This window comes from Girardinichthys multiradiatus, chromosome 23, assembly GCF_021462225.1.
Source record: "Girardinichthys multiradiatus isolate DD_20200921_A chromosome 23, DD_fGirMul_XY1, whole genome shotgun sequence".
Taxonomy (NCBI): domain Eukaryota; kingdom Metazoa; phylum Chordata; class Actinopteri; order Cyprinodontiformes; family Goodeidae; genus Girardinichthys; species Girardinichthys multiradiatus.
This window is the reverse complement of record NC_061815.1, coordinates 42,308,442-42,318,661: the sequence shown is the minus strand read 5'-3', so window position 1 is coordinate 42,318,661 and position 10,220 is coordinate 42,308,442. Positions and strand designations below refer to the sequence as shown.

Sequence of the window (10,220 nt, the reverse complement as noted above, 5' to 3'; positions counted from 1 at the left end):
GGATATATTTATCAGCGTTAGTTTCCAAATAGGTCGTAGGTCAGAGTCAGAAATAATCACAAACGGCAAATCCCATTTGCAGGTCATCAGTAGAATCTTGTGTGTTTAGGATTGAATTTCGATCTCTGATGGTTGTAAAACACAAAGGATCTTTAATTCACTGTTTCCTCATATTGTTTTTGAATTTATGATAAGCTCAGACATGTTTATTGTACAGTGTAGTGTTTCCTATAGGTATTTTTCCATCATTGTGGAAGCTACCTGGTGACACCGCAGCATATCCGCACTGCATTCCATTAACCTGCTGCTACACTTAAGGTTCAGATAAAAACAGAATAAATGGAGTTCTCTGTCATGGTGGCAGTGATGAATTATTACCAGATTGTTTTGCAGCAAATTTTTTAAGTTCTCCCCCTGAGTGGAGTTAGTTTAGACTGCTGTTTGTGTTATGCTCAATAACACAAACTTTGATGGACGGTATAAAATTAGTAGTGTTTTGCAAAAAGTGTAGCCCACATAAGAGAGCTCGAAATGCCAAAATCCTTCTTCCCTTTTTCTCAATGACAAATATTGAATGAATTATAATATATTAAATCCATTCATGTTCCTCAGGTGTGATTCGTACGGTGGAAAATCTGGACCGAGAGATGGTGCAGCATTACTGGCTCTCTGTCTATGCCACAGATCTGGGAACCGAGCCTCTGATCTCCTGGACCCATGTTTTCTTGGAGGTCCTGGACATTAATGACAATGCTCCAGAGCTTTCCCAGCCGGTGTATTTTGCATCCATCCAAGAGAACATGGATAAAGTAACCTCTGTAATCCAGGTGTTGGCTACAGATGTGGACAGGTCCTCTGAGGGGAAGCTTTCCTACCAGATGCTGGAATCTCATAGGACGTATTTTGATGTGGATCCAAAAACAGGTACAGGCAACACAGGATGTTTAGTACAAATAAAGTTTAGTACAAAGTTTAAGTATCTGTCCAACTGACACAAATAAATATCCTTTTTGTTCAGGAATTTAAAAAGAATGTTTTATAATGTCTTCTGTAACTCCAAGGGAACCTTTATTATGAAATAAGAGTGGTGATGCCAGCTGGGTTGACATAAATAACTGTCAATAAGGCTGTGTTACACACTGGACATGATAGGAAGTGTTTGATTCACACAATGGACTCCAAGTCTGTACATCTCAATCACTGAAAGTTGCTTGTTTAAAAGACAGTGACCAGAAACAAATCAGGCAATAGCAAACTTAGACAAATTAAAAAAAAATCTGGCATCTTGTAGTATCATTTTAGCAGTACCAACTCTCAGTAGTTGTTTTTTGTATGACCTTATCAGTCTCTCCTAACATTGTGGAAGAATCTATGCCTGCACTTCATTACAGGTCTGCTTCTGAAAATCTGAACAGTAATGCAAACATTCTTCTCCACAACTCTTTAAAGGTCCCACCACAGAATATTAGTCAGCCTAGACCTGACTGGACCAATACAATGCCTTGATTTTTTAAACATTTTCATGCATTCTGTTGTGGATCTCATTTTGTGCTTCGGTTCATTGACGTGTTGATGACACATTTTGACCCAAGTTTAGTTCTCTAGACTCTAGAATAAATGGGTGTAAAGACAAGTTTATGGTCAACTTCAAAGTGTCGAAGTCCTTTACCTGCAGGACAAGGCAACATCATCAACCCTTAACCACCATCAATAATAGATTGAAAAGGTGTTTGTACTGACATGTTGTTTGGTCTTTTTTGTCCAACTGTTCCTTAAGTGGTGTGGTTCATTCAAATACAACTTTACAAATCAATGTCGTGTTGATATATTCTTTTTATAGAGAAGGTCTTGTCTTTAACCCTTTTAACAAGCTGTTCTTGTTTTCTAATTTTTATTTTTCCTGTCATAAATACATGTGGGTGAATGAGAGGAACCCAAGTTGCGCTGTGAGGTTACAGGGAACAGAGATAAAGAAGGTGGAGGAATTTAAGTGCTTGGGTAAACAGTCCAGAGCAATGTTGGGTGTGGAAAAGGTAAAGACACGTCTCCATGCAGGTTGGAAAAGGTGGAGAAATGTGTCAGGTGTGTTGTGTGACAAAAGAGGATCAGAGAGAATGAAAGACAAGGTGTACAAGATGGTGAGACTAGCGACGTTGTATGGTTTAGATACAGTGGCACCGAGAAAGAGACAGGAGGCAGAGATTGAGGTAGCAGAGATGAAGACGCTGAGGTTCTCTTACAGAGTGACAATGATGGGTAGGATCAGCAAAGAGTACATCAAATTCAGTTCAATTCAATTCAATTCAAAAATACTTTATTAATCCCAAAAGGAAATTAAATGTTCAGAAGGACATTGTTCTGATCAGAAGGACAGCTCATGTTGATGTGTTGAAATAAAAACAGAGAGCGCAGTCTGAAATGGTTTGGAAATGTACAGAGGAGGGACAATGAGTACATTCGTAGAAGGAAGCTAAGGCTTGAAGGCAGGAGGCCTAGAGGAAGACCAAATAGGAGATTTATAGAAAAAAGAAGATCCATTCATAGGAAGACTGACAGCTGTCTTAAATGTTGAATAGTTAATACTCCCTCCAGAATCAATTTTAATTTGTTTGGAAAGAGTCTTTAACCTTCCCCAGATTGATGGACAGCAACAGTTGCTTCTCTATGGCTATTGCTGATGTCTGTCTGGCTTGGCATTTTGTTAACACACACATGCATGGTCCAGAGCAGCAAACTGCCAAAACCCATCCTTTATTCAAGTGGTCCCACTGATGATGTCCAGTTAATCAACTGGATTTCATAAGTAGTACCTGGCTGGTACTCCTATGAGAACATCAAGAGTGTAATTAATTTCTCAAACAATATTTGTCTAGCTTGGCTTTGTTTTGCTTAATAACTAATTCAGTTTCGTTTTCATTTTCTTTCTTTTTATTGCGCCTTTATTTAACAAGGAAAGGTCAGTCAGTCAGTCATTTTCTACCGCTTATTCCATAATGGGTCGCGGGGGAGCTGGTGCCTATCTCCAGCAGTCTATGGGCGAGAGACGGGGTACACCCTGGACAGGTCGCCAGTCCATCGCAGGGCAACACACAAACAACCATGCACACACTCATTCATACACCTAAGGGCAATTTAAAGTGAACAACTAACCTAACAGGCATGTATTTGGACTGTGGGAGGAAGCCAGAGTACCCGGTGAGAACCCACGCATGCACGGGGAGAACATGCACACTCCATGCAGAAAGAACCCCGGCCAGGAATAGAACCCAGGACCTTCTTGCTGCAAGGCAACAGTGCTACCAACTGGGCCACCGTACAGCCCAAGGAAATATATCCTCGCCAAGACAGGCAGCAGCATGTCGTAGCAACATATCGCCAACATACAAAAATGTGCTCATCAAATTGAGCTCATTTTATAGTGCCCTGATATGTACACTCTAGAATCAGAATCAGAATCAGAATCAGAATCAGAATCAGAATCAGAATCAGAATCAGAATCAGAATCAGAATCAGAAAAGCTTTATTGCCAAGTACTTTTTTGGACATACAAGGAATTTGTATGTGCACAGTTTTAAGTGAGTGAGAGTAAATGTAGAGCAGTATAGGATGCCAGAGCGGTACAACAGTACAGGGGATCATTGTGCAAGTAAAGCAGGAGTCCAAGCTGAGCGTTAATGTAACGCATAGAGTTGCAGGTTACAGGTGTCCTGTCAGCAAAAAAGGGGGGGGTGTGGGGGAAAGGGAGAGTGTCAGGGTGGTTTCCGGGCTTTGTTAACAAGGCTGGTGGCAGATGGGAAAAAACTGTTCTTGTGGTGTGAGGTTTTGGTTCGGATGGACCGCAGCCTCCTGCCAGAGGGGAGAGTCTCAAAGAGTCTGTGACCGGGGTGGGAGGGATCAGCCAGAATCTTCCCTGCCCGCTTCAGGGTCCTGGAGGTGTACAGTTCCTGGAGCGACAGTAGACTGCAGCCAATCACCTTCTCAGCAAGCTATCTAAGCAAATTATCTAAGCAAACCCAACAGATTGCATCGAGTCAGTGACTTACAGCATTCACTCCTCCTGGATGAGCATGTAGCAACCGTGGCGAGTTGCTTGTATTTTGGCTTTAATTTTCCAGCAATCCTTCGTACCTAGCATGGATGTGGTGACAGTGGAAAGGAAAACTCCCGTTTAACAGGAAGAAACGTCGAGCAGAACCAGGCTCTGTGTGAGCAGCCATCTGCCACAACCGACGGGGAGAGAGCAGTGCATATATACATAAAAAGAACATCGCGGCACTGATCCAAGGGTACTTTCTATGTGCTTCCCTGTACAAAACTTATACTTTTAGCTCTGAATGTATTCTTGTGAGCTGCCATATGAATATTTATTTTCTATAAACTTTGGTAGTTTATTTTCATTGGCTGTGTATTCTTAAAGTTAATTTTTTTCCATTTTGTCTCTTAGATAGATATAGAGATTTATGTTTTTTCAAATTATAAAATAAAAATGAAATGTGTATCTTAATGTTTTTGCAAGCTAACTCACAACAGGCAGGTTTACAGCAACTGTGGCATAATGGATCAGGTTTTAGTGTGTTATTCATCCATTACACATGCAGATAAAACAGGAATATAGGCCTCATGCTTTCTTATGATTGATTTACATCTTTATTAAACCTCGATTTGTGCTTAAAAGACGTGTATGATCACTTTTCTCTTTCCCTTGCTGCTTTGGCACATCCCCAAGGCCAGTTATACATTTTAATTTAGGGATAACAGTGCAGCTCTGAAGAGTGATGGCAGTTTTATTTTTCACAAGAAGAGTTACTGAAAACTTTCTGTTTGTACATGTCTGAGCAGCACCTACCTACCTGCGTAGGTGTGTCACAAAAAGAGCAAAGCTAAAGTTAAAACATTCAGGCAAATATACTAGAAGTCACACCAAAACTTACTCTTGTATGATTTTGCTAAAGAAGTAAATATTGTTAAAAAGGGGCTGTAAACCCACTGTATCTACAAACACTGTTGACTGTTACAACCAAATTACCTGGTGAGGACTTTGATGTTCAGGTGAAGGAGAGCACCATGAGCTCTAACATTACAAGTCACTACAAGTCCTGTCCTCCTCTTATTATCTGCTGTGCTGTTTGTCCACACCCCAAGGCTAATACTGAAGGATTACAGAAAGAGTGGGCCAGTTGTGTCGAGAGGGAGACAGGCCAAGCTGTCGGTGTCGAAACAGTCCCGTTGTGTCATATAAAAAGAGCCCTTTCTGTCTGAACGCAGCTGTATTTGAGATTCATTTACTCATGAACATGAGAGCAGAATGGAGTGTTTCTTGGTTGAAAGCGTTCATTGTGTTTATGTGTATTTTTTTATCCTGAGGATTTCCTAATGTCAACTCTTGGCTGAGATCATTTTACTGGACCTGACACAAACTCTGTGGAAAAGCCACTGAACTCAAACCGTAACTTTAGCATCCAAATCGAAGTCTTGCAATCATACTCTCAAAAGTGTACACACCCCTTATTAAAATGGCAGGTTTATGGAAAGTAAAAATTAAGTCTTTGTTGTTGACCCACTGTGCCATGCAACACGTTTTTTCAATTAGTTTTCTCACTGGAATCATTACTATTAGATTAAACTTTATATGAAATGGTCAAACCAATAACTGATTGTATTACAAGCATTGTCTTCTTATGTTTTTTTATTAGCAACAATAGACTCACGAGCCCTGTAACACACATACAACTCATAAAGGAAAGATTAAGGTGGAACAAAATAAGATGCTGCTAGTCTATTCATAAATGCTTAAAATAGACATTTCTGTCACTTTAGCTGTTGTGCAAAAATTAAAAAAATGCACAATAATACTGCAGGCTGCCCAGATACTTGCAATGGAGTGACTAAGGAGTTTTCAAAGAACTGGATGTAGCAAACTCTGTCTTATGATGCCTGTATTTTGTAAAAACAAAAAACACACCAAAAAAAACCGGAAACATGTAATTGTTTATTTATTGACCATCCGTAACTCAGTATACTGCAGGATTAACTAACTTATCAACAGTTTAGATGTTTGGTGAAGAAAACTACATTCTTTTTAAGGTTATATCTATCTAAGAGACAAAATGATACAATTAAAACTTTGGTAGTTCATTTTGATTGGCTGAGTATTTACAAAATTTTGATATGCAATGTTGTAGAAATAATTGTTAACTTGGCACCTTAGTTTAAACAAATTTCTGGTGTAATTATAAAAAGAGGTTGAGTATATTGGGTTAAAGTCAGAAGTGTATTTCGGTAGGCTTGTAACATAGAAGAAAGATGAAGAACATCACACCTTTTTATTGGTTGCAAAACCCACTCTTTTTTAGAAGGAATTTTTAAGCCTACTTTGCAATGAAAATGTTTTGGAAATCTCATTAATTGGTAAATACTTTACATTAATGAGTTTAGAGAGGTTAAAATTTTCTATGGATGGAATGAAGCTTAGTTTTGTTGGCGTCAGGCAAACATAATCACAAGTCACATTAGATCAATTGAATGGTTAGACTACTCTTGACTGTTCATTTGCAATCACAAAGCTTTTTTTTTATGAGACTACAGCATTGTGACATGGAATGTTACTTAAAAATGAAAACAATAAAAATACCTTCTGATTACATGTATAGATCTGAATAAGCCATATAAAAGAAGACAGATTCAGTCACTGTAAGCAAAATAAATGTTCTGTTGAAACAAGATCTTTAGAACATGATCCGCCTTGTCTTATTTTCACAGATAACCTATTACTAAAGTGTGTGGTAAGTTGTGCAGAAACATCTCATGTCTTGACAGGATGAAAATGAGTCACATCTAATGCTTTTGAATAGGAAGTACACTTTATGCTGCAGCATTGTCTGTTAGTTTCAGCCAAGCATGACTCTTAGTGTCAGCCAGGACTGATTTGTGCTTTGATAAAGAAACAATTATCATACGTTAAATTTTAATAATCAGAGCTGTCGCTACCTAAGAAGATCACTTTATATTTATGCCATGTTTCATTATTTGATAAAACAGTTGTGTGCTGGCAAGACCAGACAACTAGGGAATGTACCCATTTCAATAACATTCTGAAATGGCAAAGTTTTAAAGTTTTTATGGTCCTTACATTGATAAGAGTTGAAAATGTATGGTTTTTTTGGATCTGCCATTTGATATTTAGGCAGGCATAAGGGTATATCTCTCATCCTATGCTTTCCTGTTGTCAGTACCCCCATGAAAAGACCCATAAAGCAATGCCAACTGTGGCTTCATGGTCCAAAAACTATTTAGGTCAATATGCAGGCAACACTTCAGTGTCCCTTTAGACTGCAGTTTAATGTTATTTAAACTTGTATTCTTCATTCTGTTGCCACAAAACTTTGTTAACAGACGTGCATTAAGCTAATGACGACAACAGTTCATACCTTCTTAGGATGGCTACTCAGTAAATGTGTGGTATACAGTCAATACTTCCACTATGCATCTTTACGGTATATTCTTCACCACAAAACAAATATAGATTAACACGTACATAAAGTAAGCACCACTTTAATTTTTTATAAGTTTGAAAGTGGACAATTATTATTTTTTTAACTGCTGCATTTTTATTAGGACATCGAGCAAATTAAAGTGTGGATGGTGTCAAAAAAAAAACCCAATATATATATATGTATATATGCATGCATATATATGTATATATGCATGCATATATACATGCATGGACTCCAAATTTATATTGTGAGGAATTTAATTTATCCCTTAAAGTTTTGACAATAATATATAAACCAACAATGTGAATCACCTTAAACGTTTCAATTTAGCCTGTGTTTAGACCCATTATTTCAGAGGGAACACATATTTTTTATTGTAGTTGAAAGATAGTCTTCTTTCAAGTAGATTGCCCTTCTGCCCTATCCTATTATGGTGCTACTGCTACAGCTGCACAAGGATGCTTCTTTGGCAGAAATCCCCCTATAGGAGAGGTTTCTGTGCCTCTGTCACTTTCAGCCTTGTTGTTAAGTAGGAAAAGCAATCAGAATTTCATCAGCTTATCAGTTTAACAAAATTACACAGGCGAATGGGTTTTCTATACAGAGCTCTGCACACCACTGAGCCAACTATGCTCTGCAATAATTTGAACCCACTGCAGCATTTTATACAGATACCTTGTTGGATGCAGTGTGGAGGAAACATGCAAAGTCCATAGTTTGCATGCAAACAAGGCATTTTTCACAGATCATTGTAAGCAACACACTGGGACTCTAAATCCAGAGGTTTTTTGATCAACACTGCAACAATAATAAAATTATATTTTAAACACAAGTGAGTCACTTCTAACTAATTTTCTCCTCAAGAGTCTTTGACAGCCTTTATGGTATAATTTGCAATTAAACTGAAGCCTAAAAACTTACATTTGCCTTCAATCTAAGTGCAACCAGCACAGATTAGCCTGGTCACAATTTGGAGGTGTGCATGCTTCTCTCCATTGAGGAGCCCAGAACTTGCCAGGTTCTATGTGCGGAGGCCAATAAAAAATAAAAATAAAGGCTGCAACACAACATTGGGTGCGTCAAGATTTATTTGTATCTAAACAGCATTATCAAAAAAGCAAAACAACGGTGGGCATAAAACAAACTATCAAATAACTAATTTCAATCACATACACACACAAAAAGAAGCAAATACAAAACAAAAGAGAGAGGCACTCAGATATAAGAAATATTAAGATATTAAGAAATAAATAAGGTAAACTGGCCTATTTAAAAGAAATGCAACATTTCAAATGTTAAACAAAAAATGTAAAACTGCTGTTAAACTACAAAAGTTTCATTAATATATAAAATAAAAGGTAATTTGAGGAATCAACATTTCTGAATAGATTTTGCAACTAGAATCAAATTATTTATCATAAATTCTACATGTTTGATGCAAGCCAGTCCAACCATCATAATGTTGTCTGTTTTAAATAACAATGATTCTCCAATAATGCACAAAAATACCTCTTCAAGAATGTGCAGAGACCATTAACATATTGGCTGATTTTTACTGTTGTGGTGGGACCCTATTAAGCCATTGTAAAGATAATCTTTAAAAAAAAAACAAAAAAAACATGGTTTTCTCAAACATCTTCATGTACAGCATTGTCTTTTGTGAAAATGCTGCGGTAAAAAAAAATTGAGAAAGAACATAGTATCTCTCTGCTCTAGATGACACCCAAACATATCTGTAAAAATGTGGCTGTAGAGACAGTAAGCTCAGATGAAGGCCAAGATACAAACAAAGGATCTTTTATAATTTAAAAACCTAAATTCCCATGCTTTTGAGGTTTCCACTGATATTTCACAGTGTGCTTCTCAGATTATAGTATAAGAACATTCTGAACTGTCATGAGATGGCTTACTTGATCTACAAAACGTTTAAATAACCTATTCCCTGATCTGGGTCTATCTGTCTATGTGAAAGACAGGCCTTTAAAATTATATCTTATATCCAGATTGTCCAAAGAGATTTGAATCTGATGAGGAACTAGCGTTAGATTCTTCTGATCACCTTGTTTAGAAATAATTCCTCACAGTTAACACATTGGGTATTTTACCTTCTTCCATGTTTGGAAGTTGGGAAAGCATTTTCTGTTTCCAAATGATGTAACACCTGTGTACTTCTGATATTTAGACAATGCAAAAAGTCTAAAAAGTCCACATTGTGCTTGTGAATTAACCTTGACAAAGTTTGTTTGTGGAAAATGAGTTCGGTGAATGTGTGTCTTCTGAAATAACTCATGAAAACTAGAGATCAGATAATAGTCAAGCAATGAATGTGTTATTGCTCAGGGATAGTGGCTCAGCATTGTTCTTTTTGAATTGCTCTCTCCTGCAGGCAGCAACGATTCCTACCTGTATCTCTTTTCAGACACTTGTTAAAACGCATGACTGGATTTGCATACTTTGTTATTGAAAGATTTCTGCCTTCTCAGCTTAACAGTTTCCCATTTCAAGCCAAAATGAGTGAATTTACATATTTACTCTGTAGTCTTAAATCGCTGAAATGACTTATTGATAATTCTAAAATGTTGTTCAGAAATATAAAAACAGATTTTTATGGAGCTAAGTGAATATATACAGGTATTAAAAAGATAAAAAAGAAGGGAAGCAGCAGTTTTGGATTAGCAGATCAGTTGTGAACACAGAGAAAGATGAGGAAACAAACTGACATGTCAG

At 37.4% G+C, this 10,220-nt stretch overlaps 1 protein-coding gene across 1 annotated transcript in view; it reads left to right on the top strand.

Moving 5' to 3' along the window:
* Positions 1-10,220, top strand: part of fat2 (FAT atypical cadherin 2) — a 138,786-nt gene that overhangs the window by 20,622 nt on the left and 107,944 nt on the right. Inside the window, exon 3 of the mRNA XM_047353683.1 lies at positions 613-924. Coding sequence (XP_047209639.1) covers positions 613-924 — 312 coding nt within the window. The remainder of the gene's footprint in view (positions 1-612; positions 925-10,220) is intronic.